This window comes from Argiope bruennichi, chromosome 5 (genome assembly GCF_947563725.1).
Source record: "Argiope bruennichi chromosome 5, qqArgBrue1.1, whole genome shotgun sequence".
Taxonomy (NCBI): Eukaryota; Metazoa; Arthropoda; class Arachnida; order Araneae; family Araneidae; genus Argiope; species Argiope bruennichi.
In genome coordinates this window covers 62,333,355-62,350,305 of record NC_079155.1, presented here as the reverse complement: position 1 = coordinate 62,350,305, position 16,951 = coordinate 62,333,355, and the positions used below count along the sequence as shown (strand labels likewise).

The 16,951-nt window shown below is 28.5% G+C and overlaps 1 protein-coding gene across 1 annotated transcript in view; it reads left to right on the top strand.

Moving 5' to 3' along the window:
- The window catches only part of LOC129968282 (cytochrome P450 2U1-like), a 35,253-nt gene extending 21,368 nt beyond the window's left edge, over positions 1-13,885 (top strand). Inside the window, exons 9-16 of the mRNA XM_056082137.1 lie at positions 1-197; positions 2,713-2,840; positions 4,925-5,031; positions 6,123-6,424; positions 7,416-7,522; positions 9,211-9,466; positions 12,217-12,401; positions 13,426-13,885. Of these exons, the coding sequence (XP_055938112.1) occupies positions 1-197; positions 2,713-2,840; positions 4,925-5,031; positions 6,123-6,424; positions 7,416-7,522; positions 9,211-9,466; positions 12,217-12,401; positions 13,426-13,604 (1,461 nt within the window). The 3' untranslated portion in view covers positions 13,605-13,885. The remainder of the gene's footprint in view (positions 198-2,712; positions 2,841-4,924; positions 5,032-6,122; positions 6,425-7,415; positions 7,523-9,210; positions 9,467-12,216; positions 12,402-13,425) is intronic.
- Positions 13,886-16,951: the final 3,066 nt, after the last annotated feature.

Genomic DNA, 16,951 nt, shown 5'->3' with positions numbered 1-16,951 from the left:
CTTGTAATGGTAAACAATTTTGCTTTGATAGTTGTAAGTTTTGTTGTTCTGGTTATTTATATAGCAATTTATGATACTGGTGGCAACACTCCGCATGGACCAACGGGGTTGCCAATCATAGGATATTATTTCTTTTTAAGTTCTAGGCCTTATATTGACCTACAAAATTTAGGCAAGATTTATGGGCCCATATTCAGGTAAGAGTAATAAGAAAATTTGTGTTTTGCTTCGTATTTGTATTCAAAACATTAATAAGGCTTTTCATATAAGCTATATAATAAATATATTATGAACATCATTCAATTTTTTAAAATTGACCTTAGACAATCAATTATATTTATTTGTGTTTGTCGTGACTCAAAAGTTATGCTTTTCTTTTCAAAGATTTGGGTAATTGTCGCATCATCGGACAAACAGAGATTAATAAAGGTTTTTCAAAATTGATATAAGATTATCCGTCCACTAGGAATATGAATAATATGTTTCTTCGTCTTACCTTAAGCTTAAATTTATTTAGCTAAACAGGATTACTAAAATAATAACATTTACAAATTACATGCTATCAGTAAGCTGCGTTTTGCGACATTTGTGATGGAAATTAGTGCAAAATACTGCACAAAGCTGATAATCATACTTAGACTTACTAAATTAGCGTTGCAACAAATTACTTTTTGAATAGTAGACTCTAAGAAAAGCATTTTAAATTTTAATTAAACTACAGTATAAAAATTCATAAAAATATTAGCATTTTTCCTTACTAACATTGGAAGTTATTATTAAACAAAAATATTTTTATATCACCTGATACTTTCTACTTATAATATTTTTTCGTGGCATTTTTTCTTTAATTTTAATAAATTTTTTAAACCTTTGTTAAATATATCTCCAATTATAAATTTAATCTAATTATCTCTAATCTTTACTGATAATAAAGATTAATGTGTGTATTGTCCTTCTACAGACCAAATCGTTTGACCTACGACCACCAAATTTGGCATACATATACCTTGGAAAACAAGAATGTACAACCAGGATAAATTTTTTTCATGAAATTTTAAATAAAAGTTTGATCTAGAGTTGCCAAATTTGGCAAGATTGTAGGTGGTAGGTGTTTACTGGGAAAAGTGTTTCATTCGATTTTTAAATAATCAAAAATGAATCTAAATTTTAACGTTTTTTTAATAATCACAGACCATATTATAAGAATACAAAGGGCGAAAGAAAATGATTCCAGTCAAATTTCAATTAATATTTTAATATCATTTAATTAAAAATATCTAATTTAGAAAAAATGGATTAAGTAAATTGCCTAATTTATTAGTTATCACGTTTTTCAAGATGAAATAAAAAAGACAAAAATGAAAATGAGTAAATGCGTATTTCTTTACAATTTTGTGAACATTGCTGAAGAAATTTTATTAAAAAAATTGTGATAAGAAATGATAAGAATGCCTATTCATATTTCTATAGAAATGATAAGCAGAAAGGTTTTTATTCTTTTAAAAGGATAACCTTATAACCTTGAGGAGTTTTAGAATGCTGAATGAGCTGATTCTATATTTAAATATGAGAATAAAATTAATAAAATAGAAATGCTATAAAAATGTTCTGAATTTTATCTTATTTTCAAAAATAACTAGAATGTATATGAATCACAGAAATAGTATTTCTAAAATTTCATCTGAACTATTTTGTCATAATAGAAAAAAATACATGGAAAGGATTTAGTTAGTATTTCAATGAATTTTTTAAAAAATGAGCGGTACGTGATTTTTAAAGATGACTATAATGATACAGAATCCACCTTTTTAAACATATGAATAGAATTATAAAATTAAAATAGAAATAAAGGATAATATTATTCTTCACTGTAAAATTAAATTACTTATATTTAGTAGAAGCTCTAGGCAATCTAACTGATATCACTCTTTCTAGAATCAGTTTAGAATTTAAATCGAATCAGTTTTTATTAGCTTTTCTTTAAAGAAATATTTATGTTAATGAAAGAAATACAATGGTTACAAAAATAAACATGCAAGAAACAAGATGAAAAATGCTTATAAATAAACAAAAGTAAATACTACAAAAAAGTAGTACAAAGTGAAAGCTTCTCTGTACTACAAAAAAAAAAAATCATTCAAATAATTAGTTTAAAGTTTTTTTTTTTACCAAAGATAGCAAATATTGTCTGCATAATTCATGTAAGTTCATAGTTTATAATGATGAAAGATGTTTAAAGGCTTGGAAGAAATCTGTAACTCTTATGAAAATTCTGTAAATTTTTAGTTGTTATTCTCAATAATTTTTTTAAAATTTACGAATTAAGAAATCCAAATATTGTTTATTGGTCTCCACTAAATTATAGATTTTTCATTATAGTTTTATGTATTTTTATTTAATTAGATTTTTTATATTGTTATTTATAAAAGAAATATCTTCTCTTCATTATATATATTAATATCTTTTGATACCATGGAGTCAATTCACAGGACATCATAGTTCGTGCATATTAACTAATATCTAACTGCTCTTCTTCATTTTACAATGTGCTTTAATGGCGCATCGTTTCCTCAAATGAGAAGATGCTTATTGAATTACAAAATTTAATTGATACAAAATACATGAATATACAAAGTGTGAAAACAAATTGACAGGAGTAATACATATTTATTTAAAGGAATATTAAGATATAAACATTTATGGTATTTCTAGTTTGCAGTTAGGGAGCCAACGCTGCATTGTTTTGGAGGACTATCAGTTAACAAAAGATGCTTTCACTCAAGAAACTTTTTTGGAAAGATCGCCAGAAAATCTGTGTGATCATAAAATAGCAACTCGAGGTGAGTTTCTAGAAATAATTTGAAAAAAAGACGTTATGAATTTGATTATCATGTACTCAATGTTTTTTCTTACATTACCCACTGGAAATATACATTTTTTAGACTATTTAAATGATGAACGAATGGAGTTAAAATTGAATATTGTAGGCTGTAAAGTTATATACGATTTACACATTTTTTTGCAACAAGAGCAACTGGATTTTTAGAAATTTTGAAAAATCATTTTAATTTCATCATAAGTAGAATTTTTATATCTAGAACTTCTGTCAAAAAATTTAGTAGACATTTTTGATCATTTTTTGCTGAATGCTTTCTGTTCATGGTTTTTGTCAGGATTGTGAAAAAGAGAGTTTTTTTTCCTTGATTGGGGAGTTATTAATCAGAATAATATGTATTTACACTTCTACAGATTCAAAGTAATTTCGATTATGAGATTCCTTTATGTGACGACATATGCTAATTTTCCAAAAGCTCAGGCAACTTGGATTTTCTTCTGTGTTTTGGGTTACATTTACTTATCTTACAACTATTTACAGAATTTAGACAACTAGTTTATGTTTCAGAGAACATTTGAACTGAATATAAAAATATAATTGTTATAAATTATAATTGTGAGTTAGTCAAACTAATACGTTTTTGTAGTTTTCATTTCTTATATGCAAACTGAGAATTTTAAATATTATATCTAATAAATTCTGCTAATTGAATCGTTAGTGGGAATTGGCAAAGTGTGTTGGAATTTATTTATATTTGAAAATTTACTTTAAATATATATTTACTTCTTTGTATATGAAGTCATCAAAAAGAGAATATAGCAATCGCTAAAAAATTTTATTTGTAATTATGTCTATATGTCTCTCTATATATCTGCATAAAAACACGATTGTGAGTTTCTTGATCAACATGATCCACAAACATTTCAGATTACACCGACTTTGATCAATTATTTTCGACTCTTAATTTCTGTAAACGATTATTTGCACCACATATCTTGCTCTGATACTTGGGCAAAATGATATTTAGGATTTTTTTAAATTCATGTTAGAGATATCGACACAGCCCGAAAAATAAATTAATGCAATTATATTAAGCGACAGACTAAGTCGTTATCACGCTTCATTTCCTGAGATGTAATGTTTAGAAATCTACCTTATGTTCTGCGTTTTATACAGAAAAGCTGTTACAAAATATTAAATTCTAATATATCTTTAAAGTAAATGATTTTTGACTAGTAATTGTTAATTAATATACCTGCTCAAGATGAATCTGAAAAAATTTTGTTGACAAATTCTTGAGATATTACATAAATTAAGAAAGATATTCTTTAGTGCCCTTAAGGTTTAAATGCTCAGTGACTCTGTTTTCAATAATCATATTACAAAAAAAAATGCTTTGTTTCAGTAAAAAATATTATTATATTAATTGCAGATTAATCCTTTACACTTTAATTTAAAGCATAAATTCTACGGGAGCTAACAGAAAATTGGAGAGATATAGATTACGTTATGACTGAAGGCCTTTATAATATTCTGAGTGAATTGAAATTTGAAGTTTTAAAATATTTTAATGAAGAAGCTATTAAAGTAGGAATTACATAAAATAGTTAATTATTAAAATTTTAACGAGCATTAAGATTGGCGAACCGGCTGGTCGCCAAAGGCGGCTAGTGATTAATAAAGTAAATGATTTCCATAAAAGATTATTTGCAACAAACAATGATATCCAATTTTGATTACTTGAAAAGAATGACAGAAGTAACTTTAAACTTAGGTGAATACTTCGTAGAGATGAACAGAAGAACGATAACAAAAAGATTATAGAAGATTTTCTGTTAAAAATCTAATTTTTAATCCACAATAATAATAATAATAAATATCACAATCTGTCGAAATAAAAAAAATAGCATTTTCAAAGCAGGGGATAACAACCTCTGAAAAATTTTAAATACTTGATAACAGTTTCATATATAGTGCTGAATATTTGCAGATCACTGTCCAGTGTATATTAAGCCGAATTGAAGGTTCAGTGGCTTAAATACACGAAACAAAAAATTCTTTTCCAATATCTTTTCTTTATTTTTACAGAAATTGGACAGTTTAATGGCTTTTCATGGAAAGAACAAAGAAGATTTTCACTCCAAATGCTGAAAAATCTAGAGTTCGGAACGATTCATTTAGAAGCTGTGATAAAGGTAAGATAGCACCACCAGAGAAGTCGAAGATTCAATCAACCTCAAAATAAATAATTGTGGCAGTATCGAAGCTAAATGTGAAACTTAATTTATAAAATGGAAAAATAATGTTAAAAATACTCTGAAATTTCGTTTTAGTAGTCGAATCCATGTATAAAATCGTAAATTGGTATAAAAAGCATATAGCATTTAAAAATTACAAAAATAATATAAACATTCATTTTGATTGCATCAAGTATGGAAATCAGATATTACTTATTTATCTTAAGCTTGTAGATCTAATTTAATATAGAATTGATACCCCCGAATTTTATTAATATTGTTCATTACCAAGATCTTTATTTAAATTGATTTCTAACTGTTGATATCACATTCATCTATATAGAAGTAATTTTTAAAATTTTCCCTATTCAGAGTAACCTAAAGCTGAAACTGTTTCTGAGGATTAATATAAAACGCGCTAAGGAATCTATTAAAAAAAGTTAAAAAATTTCCGCTTGAGGATATTATGCAACACAGTATTCTATGTAAGACATCATCAATACAAAATAATGTGCAGTCTGGCTCTGACGAGTTGGCGGTTGTGTCGTGAGTATAGTATGTCTTCTCAGCATTACTTGATACGCATGCACCTGGCTGTTAAAAAATTGGGAGATCAGAGAAAACATAACGGGAAATGAGGGATTCAGCAAATGTTCTCATATGCGACCGTGTTGCAAATAAAAGAATGCAACATGATTTCCTTGAGTGTAAAACTTGTATAACTTGCTAGTATTTTAATGCATCTATGAATAAAGGAACTTACCAAAATGAAGCAGTGGGAATGGTCTCTTCGAAATTTTTCTCCCGCTCTCCAATAAAGGTTTTATCCCCTTCATTCCGTATATAAATATGAATCTTGGGTAATCAGTCGAAAAATTTCAAAATTTCAATGCCACAAACAATAATAATGAAAGATAGCTGTAACGAAAATTTGAACTTACATAAAGAGGCAAATTAGCAATAAATAAATAAATAAATATAATCAAAATAACGAACTAAAATGCGGTAATTCTCCTATATTAATAACAACTCTCATCATATGATTTTAGGAAGAGATTAGAGATCTACTTGGCCAATTCGCTAAATCCGACGATCAGCCCATTCAAGTTCGATCAGTGTTATCTTCTAGCATATTCAACAACATCGCTTCACTAGTGTTCGGCAAGAGATTTAAGTATGACGATCCAGTCCGAAAGATGATGGAAGAATCTCTCATTGATGAATCTGCTGTTGCCGGGCTCTTGGATTGGCAAATCTTTTTTCCTCGACTCGCAAAGGTGGCGAAGTTCTTCAAGCCGGAATCTGAAGGAAAGAAAGCCCAACTGTCGAAAGATGTGAACGATTATATTTTGTAAGCCTTTTTTTTACAATATATTTTCCTATTTTGAATCTGTTATATATTAAATAGTGACTATTTGAATAATTGTTTATAAATCATTATTCAGTTAATCTATCATCTAATTTAGTTAAATACTGCACTCTGAAACTATTTATAATGTGCGTATAAACCTATAATATGCGTTATTTCAAGTTTACAGCATGCAATAATTGCAGTTAATCCAAGTTGCAGCATGTTGAAAGTTGTAAATAATTGTGTCAGCAATGAATGAAACCTGGATTAAATAAGTATAGTATGTAACTCTCTAGTTTTAACGCAGCTTTGGCGTTTCTGGTTATTCTTTTGCGATATCTTCAAGATAATTAAATATAATTGACCAACAATTTGCCCCTCAACAGATTCCATTTTTGTAATGAAATTAAAACATTTTCCATTGCTTAATCAAATATTTAATTGCTTGATTTTTTTCCACGGTTCAAATTCTAAATATGAAATATTGTGTTACTTATCTGCACTGTTTGAATGAGTAATAAAAAACTGGAGTTCATTGGAAAACAACTTGCTATTAGAAAATAGATTACACATGTAGTATTATGCTTTTAATGGTCCCGTGATATCATGAATCTTGTCTCCATTTGGAAGGAATAGTAAACAGAACAAATATAAAAATGATAAGGATTTATCATAGTTTAATTCATAAAATACTTTATTGAAGGAATCATGAATAGCAAGAACTGCATTCAAATTAATCCAACCAATATTCTCAGCGAACCAATCAGGGATAGTGGTTGGATGGGGAGTACTAATTGTATTGAATGGTGTGAAATGTTGGACTTGGTTACCTTTATAACATACCAGCCCCCCAAAGCGATTAGCAGGTTATAAAAGTAACTATATCGGCAGCAAACTTTTGTATTCTTTAACATATAATTCCCATCCTTTATAATATAGTGACAGTAAAAGTAGTGTTAAAAATAAAAGCTTTTCTAATTTTTTTTTGTAGGAAGGAAATTGCAGAGCATGAGAAGACATTGGATCCAAATAACCCCCGAGATTATATCGATGGCTATTTAATAGAAATAGAAAAACGGAATGATTCAGCACTATGCAGTAAGTCTAAAACAATGATAATTGCAATACTCTCTAAATTTTCCTTTTAGTTTGTTAAAAAAAATTGATATACTGAATAACAAAGAACCTATTTATTTATGCTCATTTATTAAAAGTAACTATTTATTTATGATCTTGAGAAAAAATTTGCATACTGAGTTAGTAAACAACGATGTCTGAAAGAGAGAAAAAAGAAATTGTTGGAGGAAAATAATTTTTTCGTGATATGATCAATTCAAACTGTCATAAGATGCATGTCAAGCATGCTGGACCAATCTTTGGAAACCAAAGTCCAATTTTTTGTGATAAATAACATGACATCACAAACTAAAGCAACGAACTTTTCAATAATATGCAGTGGCCTTTCCAAGTGGTTAACACACCACGTGAATTGACCTTATTGTTAAATGAAATAAATGTCACGATATTTGTTAACATGACATATATAAATTTCTCCTACTGGCGTTTGAATTTATTATCGCAACTCCAATACATAAAAACCAACAATAAATCATAAAGTATCAACATATATTAAAAGAAGAAATATTCGTTTCTAGAATTTCCTATTATTTTTGGCGTGAATCTTCTATCACATTTTTCATTCCTTTTCTATATGCATATAACTTCTATTTGTAAATTTGAATCTGAGTTACAAGGTATGGGTAAATTTAGTGTAATGTAACATCTACAATTTTCAAGCAGATCATAAAAACTTTCTGCACAGAACATATTTCGTTATAAATGTTAATCTATTTGGGTAAATTCAACACACTGATTGTCTCCATCGTAGAAAATAAACTTTCATTACTGATGTGTGATAAGCAAAATTTCATTCGAAATTGGAACCTTTATTACTATTTATTTTATTCGATTAAGTATGTACCAAAATATAACAAATTCTATTTATCATATCATTTCTGCATGAATATGGTAAGGATTAATCAATATACTGCATGCTTGTAAAAAAATTAATTATTTTAGTAAAATAGAAATAGATTTTAATAATATTAATTTCATAGATAATCATAATATAACATTCTATAATAAATGTATTTTTAAAAAAAACGAGAACTCCAAAATAAAATCGTAAAGCATGAGGCGTTGGATATTTTTATTGTAATTTTAATTAAATTTAAAATATATTTTTACTACCAATGAATGTTTTAGAATTTCTTTTGATCTTTCTTTTTTTCTTATGATATTCACAATGTCTTAATTTCATCAAAATATTTTATTTATTAGAAACTGACGCTCTTCTGATTTTACTCTGAATGATTTTTTCTTCCATTTATAGTAGAGTGTATAGTAGAGCATAGTATCATTTATAGTAGATTATCATAAATATTATATAATATTAAAATAATCTTTCATCAAATTCACAATCTGATGTCATTACTCATATGGGATTAAAATGTATATTAATTGATAATTATGTTCTAAAATTATGAAATATAAAATTATCAACTTCATTACACAATTATTCGAAATTTCAGAATTCCTGTACAGTGAAAAATCGAGAGATTATTGAACCCTAATCTATATAAACATGAAAAAAAGTCAAATTTGATAAAGCCGATAAAAACATAGAAGAAATTCAATTTCCTTTTTTATGTTATAATTTTTTTATGTGTACACATTTCTTTTACCACCATACTTTGCATTCAATGTGATTTCATTCTTGCAACTAGAGGAAGTCCTTGAAGACATGGTTGGAGCATTTTTCGGTGCCTGCTGTGAAACAGTTCTTCTCACAGTAGAGTGGCTCGTCCTTACTATGGCTACTCACCAAGATGTCCAGATAAAGGTCCAGCAGGAGATCGACGACGTGATTGGAACCGAAAGGTTGCCATCTTGGGCCGATCACAACAAAATGCCTTACACCGAAGCGACCATCATGGAGCTGATGCGGTGGAGAACCATCATACCTATCGATATCCTCACTCAGTATGAATTTCAACATGCGTAGACATATTACAACGATTCGATACTTTTGGGATCTATAATGAGTATAAAGATTTGTAACTAAACTTAAAAAATTCAGAAAACAACGAATTTTTGAATAACTTGATTCGTTCCGTTCTAAAACACCATGAGGAGTGTTTTGTGAAGGAGTTTATATTTGAGCAGATGAGAAGGACGGCATCTGAGCCTACAATCCTCTTTCTGTTCCAGTGGCACACCAGATTAATAATAACATTTGAACAGCTATGACACATTTAACAAGCACTAGAGCTTAGATTGTACTGAGTTCGTCTGAAAATAAATATTAAGCCTTTAGAATAATGAAACATCATTCCTTAAGCCTTGCTTTTACATTGAGTAATATTAGCATTAATAGGGAATTCCTTTGTCCTGAGGTGATCCGTGCTGTCAACCCTTCGAATAAATTACTGGTATTAATAGTTACAATGTCTTAGTGAAATACATGGTATTCATTAATTATTGTCGGGGTTTCCGTACCTCATAACTTTCGAATAAAAAATATTACGCAAAAACCGATTACGTATTCGTAAATTACAACTCGAAGAATTTTATTAATGATATTTAAGTGTAAAGCAAATGCGCTAAGATCGCATTGCTGCCAAGTAAAATTCTTTGAGTTGTAATTTACGAATACATAATCGCCTTCAGCTGAATGCCTACAAAGTGCAAATTGTGCAAGCTTTACACTTTAATATCATTAAAGTGTAATTTACGAATACGTAATCGGTTTTTGCGTAATATTTTTTATTCAAAAGTTATGAGGTATGGAAACCCCGACAATAATTAATGAACACCCTGTATTATACGATCTATTACTGCTATTATTATTATACCTGATGTAAAACAAAGTTTAAAAATAATTAATAAAAGGCAGATAAAATAAATTTTCCTATTACTAATGAAAATTTTAAAAATTCTCTGAAAAATTCCAAAACTTGAAAATAAATTCATTGGGGATGGAATGAACGATACTCGGAAAATATCTATCCAAATTTTAAAGAGGTTATAAGGAAGTTAAATAACCATTCATATGCTATGCAATATCTGTTCAGAAGTGCCTCATTTGGGCTGTAGAATATAATGTTCAAGGTAGCCAATATCTTATACGGGCATAAGGCATAATTTTCTTCTGGATTTAGGATACGTGCATCGCAGATTGAATTCAGTGACTGATGATAAATAAGTTGGAAACTGAAACAGAGGTGCTTCTTAAAGGCACATCTTTTCAGTTTCTTAAAGGAACAATGAGCGATGCACATCTATTCAATTGTCGAATTTGAAAACTTTTGAGATTGATATGCTAACAGATATGATGAAGACAGGACGAGATAATCTAGAAGTCTTTGAGAAGTAGAATTTTCTTATGTACCATTGAGCTGAATCCTCCAACAAGAGCAAGAAAATTCATTGCATGTAAAGTGGGTCTGATAAGGAGAGGGAACTTATTGGAAAATTGAATTTGTAATGAGATTCAGTATAATGGTAGTATGCCTTTAGAAAGTTCATTTATTAAAGTTTTAAAACACAATAGCTATCTAATTTTGTGAAAATGGCCCTCAAGCTTTCAGCTTAGTTTATATATATTAACAATGTGTCGCTCCGTTGAACGTCTGAAAAGCGTACTCTGTAACGCGTTTAATTAGTATTCACGAGACCCGAGTTCTGTCCTGGGCTAGTATTCTTTTTATCTTTATCCATTTTTTTTTCTTTCAAAAATATTTCAATTGAATTTAACAATTTGCAAATAGTTTTAATTAACATGTTTTTCATTTTTTAAAAACAAAATCAAATGTTTATTCTCCTAATTTTTGAATTTGAATTTTTGAAAGAAAAATAATGTTTAAATGAGTGCATAGTGTTAATTGAATGAAAAAGAATGTAATAAAGAGTGAGCTGTCCGAACGCTCAGCGACGTCAACATATTATTCGTATATAAGTTTCGCTGAAAGTTTGAGGGTCATTTTCCCGATATTGGCTGTTATTGTGTTTTAAAATTTTTATTAATAAACATTCTAAAGGTATATTACCATACTAAATCTCATTACGAACTAAATTTTTCAACCATGCTCTCTTTTTGTCAAACCTTGTTTACATGCAATGCATCTTCTTGTGCTTGTTGGATTATTAACTAACTCCTCTCAACTATTGTGAGACGTATTGGAGATGTTATATGGAGAAAGACAGCACTCAATTCATTAAACAAGAGAGTTGGTATTGAAAGTGATAGATTATCCATATCTGCAAATATGAAAACTACTGTCGCACACATGCGGCATTTTGTTAAATTAGATATCCTTCACACACCAAACTTTGAGCAGTTCTTTCTTTTCCATGTGTACACCCATATAAACATGAATATCTACATTATTCAAAATTTGCGTATTTAAGATTTTTTCATCATCGTATACAAAATTGGCAAACATGTATTCTGGTATTCTTTATAAAAAGAATACTTCATAATTGCTTGGGAAAACATTGAGGAAAAAGAAAGTATTTTGGAAGCTAGTTATAAAACTAAGGTTGTTGTAGATTGATAACTGGTATTTTTGAACTCAACAAATTTATTTCATTTCAAATTCAGGAATTATACATTGCAAAATTAAAAGCTTCCCATCCTTAACAATTAGACCAGTGTTTATGCCGTAAAGATGATTTGAGAATTTACTTGACACAATGCATTACAGCGATGCTAATCTGTTTTTCGATTTCAGTACTCTTCAGGACACGGAACTGGACGGATACTTCATCCCGAAAGATTCGCATGTTTTGGCCAATGTGTGGTCTGTTCACCACAATCCAGAGTACTGGGGAGAAGATATAAAAACATTTAGACCTGAAAGATTCTTGACCGAAGATAGAAAAGAAGTGACCAGGCCAGAGTACTTTATTCCGTTTGGTAAGTTTGGCTTGTTTGAATATTAACTGCAAAATTATACTCTTTCTATTGCAATGTATTTTCTGTTTTGAAATATAGTGGATGATCCGTTGAGATAGAGTAAATAGCAAAGGATTTTTGTGTTCAGCTTATGGGAATCTAACAAATTATACATCAGGAGCGATAGTAAATATAACATTTGCAAATGTGCTTCTTATCGTCAATGCTATCGTCTAGCGTCATGACAATTAAAATAAGAAGAATAAATTGGGAAATCAAAAGCTACTTTTAAATACTAATATATCTTAACTAATTATTATTGACTATTATGAAGCTTATTGATTTTATTATCATAGTCATTATATAAGTTCAGAAGACAGAAAACCTTTTTTTCTTCTGTGAGGCATAAAATACTTAAGAGCATACAAAGGAATTGATTATATTCAGTAAACATAAAAAATTACCGACAAATACTTCGGATAATAGACATGTGCAAAAAACTTTTCTGAATAATATATCAAAAAATAAAAAATAATTTTTAGCATTAATTTTAGCACATAGAAACAAATTCGAATTTTACTCAAGAATTCTTTTGTTAATTCATTGAATCTTTATTTAAAACCAAAATACAAAAGATTTCTATTTGTCCATCAGATGTTTTCAAATTGTATATTTGAAGTGAGATTATGGTGAAATAATGAATTTTCTAGAGATAGGGTGCTTCAAAACTCCCGCTCTAATGAAGATCAGAAATGCATATGCACCTGATATATTTTGTCAGATAAACACGTTGAGGATGTAGCTGAAGAAGTTCGAGAAAGTGCAATTCTTATTCAATCACATCTCACAAATATGTACCCTGTCCTCAATGAACATCGAATAGTTTCAAAATAGTTCTTAAGTCAAAACCAAATAGGAATATTTTAAACAAATTCCTTTTAAGGAAGGCTTTCAGATTTAAAATTTTATATTTTTTCAGACATATGCTACTAATTATTTTATCAGTATATTATCTTCAATTCATAAATTTTCCTTTTTCCTTTAGATGAACGAGCATGTCCAAATCAATCTTACGCAAAGACTGAAATTTTCTTGTACTTCACTTCGATTCTACAAAAGTTCAACATTACTTTACCTGAAGGAACAAAACCTGATGTCAATGGGCAACTGGATATTGGATTAGACACCAAATCTCATGCTGTGTGTTTAAATAAAAGATTTTAGAGACTTTTAATGAATGTACATGAAAAATTATTGCAGAGCTTATTGGAGAAAAATTCTCTTGATAAAATGGTACTGTGATGTAAATTATGGAAGCTCTAAATGGAATTATATATATCATTTGTTCCATTTCTACAAATTTGCTAAATAAGAATCATAAAAATAATTTTTATTGTTTTGAAAAAAAAATAAAAATGTGCATTCTATTTATTTATTTATAGTTGACTTTAGCTACTAATATGTGATTATTAAAATGTTGGCCTTGTAACTCTTCATATCAAATTAAATAAATATTTGATATCGCAAACCATATCGCATTCCATTTCTTATGATAAGGGAATTGTATTCCAAATTTTGATTCAATTGAATAACTCTTGCTAAAGATTACTGCACCTCTAAAAACCATTGAAGGTCAATCAAGTTTCCTAAATTCAGTTTCAGGGCATTTTCCATTGAGCATTGTTTTGACAAACAGAAATGGCGGTATTTAAAATTTTCCATATTTAATTCATGCATTTATTTATTTAGCAGAAAACAGATACGAAAAATGAAGAGAAAAGAACATCTGCCAATGCCACCTTTTCTGACGTCATCAATTTCTTTCAGAAGTTTTGCTCACCTTCCTTCCAATTCTCAGTAATCAAATGAAAAAAATCTAAGAATTCATTGAAGTGTTAATTCAATCATTGAAGTCTTAATAAATGAAGAATTTTCGAATAAAGATCACAGAGAAGATACTTCCCTCCTATGATAAATGCTATATCAAAATGATTTTTATTAAATTAGGAAATTGACAAACGATTTATTAAATTAATAAATTTATAGACGATTTTTTTTATTAAATTAGAAAATTTATAGACGATTTTTATGAAATTATGGAATTTTATAAACCATTTTTATTATATTAGGAAATTAAAGAATTCGTATTTTAATAAGCGGAAGAGAGTGAGCAAATGTGATTAAAAATTGCTAAAATGTTATTATTATTCAAAACAATATTATTTAAAAGAGATTAGATTCACATTTTGATTCAATTTTCAGATCAATAATCAAGTGTAATTTATTTTGAATTTTTCAGTTCTTTGGAAATCCGTGTAGAAGGTGTGTAACTCAACAACAAAAAAAATTTGCCAAAAGGTTGCTTTCCGAACTACGCCGTTTTATTGTTTGTACTACCATATTGGCGACAAATTCAAACAATAAAGTAGATTTCAATCAAAGTTTCTGATATGTAATGTCTTTGAAAGTCTGATGCACTAACGGCTTAACCTCCATTTATTTGTTCTGAATAAACGTAAGATAAGCTAAAGCACTTATGTTTTTTCAACATGCAGTTTTTATATTTAATGCTTCAAGGAGTTTTATACCCCGAAGCTATTAATTATATCTAATTAATTACTACTCTAAAGGTTAAGAATTTAAACCCTGATTTTGCAACATACAATTTACCGTTTAAGAAACATTGAGCTTCTAAACTTATGCTGGCTTTTTTAAAAATTCAATTTGTATTTAGAGATGAATAATTTCTGGAAACAATCAATTTAAAGGCTCTTTGAATAATGTCTTGATTTAATATTTGATACTATAACAATTATATATGTCTTAACATTATATCAACTCTATGAAAATAGAGGCTGGTTGAACATGCAACCCTTGATGACCTACTTGGGGTTCCTGAGCTTTCTTCAAAAGTAACCAATCGGGAGTGGTCTTCCTAAAACTTTCTCGCATATTTTCTTAAAAAGGTGAAGAAAGCTTTCCATGACATTGTTGTATATGTTAGTCATGAAATATTAACTTTTGGCGTAAATTTAACATTTTTACTGAATCTGTTGTGTAATATTTGACGAGATTTTTCGTAAGATTAAATCCTGTCATACGAATAATAGCCTTCGAAAATTAAATCTGCGTTTGAGACGTATTTTTCCCCAACCGATTAAAATTAATATTTAACACTAACTGAAATTGTAGTCACAAAATCACATACCTTTTTCCATAACCAAATTTGGTAAATTTAAATCATTGCGTGTTTGGGTTTTGGCATTTCAGGCTTTTGAAAAGCACAGACTGAAAGATAGACTTTAACATCCTTAGTGTAGATGTCTACACTAAGGATGTTAAATCTGTGTACCGAATTTTATCCATCTAGCTCTTTTCATTTTGTAGTTATCATATTAAATTATATTCGAACCGGATGACAGGTAGACTTCTTTTGAATGAATTTTGCTCAAAATTTGATATAAATCTATACATTTGGTGTAAAGACCATGTACCAAATTTCATCCGTCCACCACAAAGAGTTTTTTTAAGTTATCTTTGTCACAGACAGACAGACAAACATAATGCCAAAAGTGTATTTTTCAAACTAAGAGAGATCTAAAATGTGGAGATCCGTTAAAATCTGATATTCTAATTTTTTTACGATTGCAGTACTCTTTCTGTACTTCGCATGTAAGAAAGTAAAAATTCACAAATACGGTATTAAGGTAGGAGGATGAATTTCAGGTTTTGATAATATTTTAAATACACAGATGCTTAAAAATAATTTTTGAATTTATTTAAATAACCGAAACAAATTATGTGGAATTAAAAGCGAAATCACTAAAAAATTTATTTTTTGCTCCGAAAACGAAAAAGTTAATTTTTACATTAAAATTTTATTAAAATTTTGGAAAACTATTTCTTTGTGAGCCTATTGCTATCTAAGAAATAATCGCTTGTCATATTAGGTAGCTCGAAGCTCAAAGATATGTTTTATTATGTTTTCGCAGATACTATGCCAACCTATGAACATAATCGTATTAAAAATTTAAATCAAATAATTTATAAATATAGGAATTTGATCACATTACATCTGCGAGTGCATATGATTTCATAAAATTATTTTTCAAAATAAATGCAAAGAAGAATTTTTCATTTGTAAATGCAAAAGAATACTTTATCATAGACTGATGTCTTTTTTACGGAGATTTTTAGGAAGCAACAAATTTTCTGTCATAGTCATTTTGTTCAAGGAAGTTATATTTTGAGTAAACACTACGAACTTAAAATATTTCGTTAAAAAGAAATTATTTCGAATTAATCTTCAAATTATTTTAAAAATTAGGAATTTAATGTCATTTTATTACCGACTAATACTCTTTGATAACCAGTTGGTTTATCCGGAATATTAGTTATATTTAATTTCAATTACATCTCTTATACATGACTTGATATTCATATTTCATTCAAAAAACCACTTTTAAGCAGCAAATTGTGATGGATATTAAAATCGCATTGTAGCGGTTACATAATTCTATTACCATCTCTTTTTATACAACAGATGGCGTTACCTTATTAATATCAAGGTA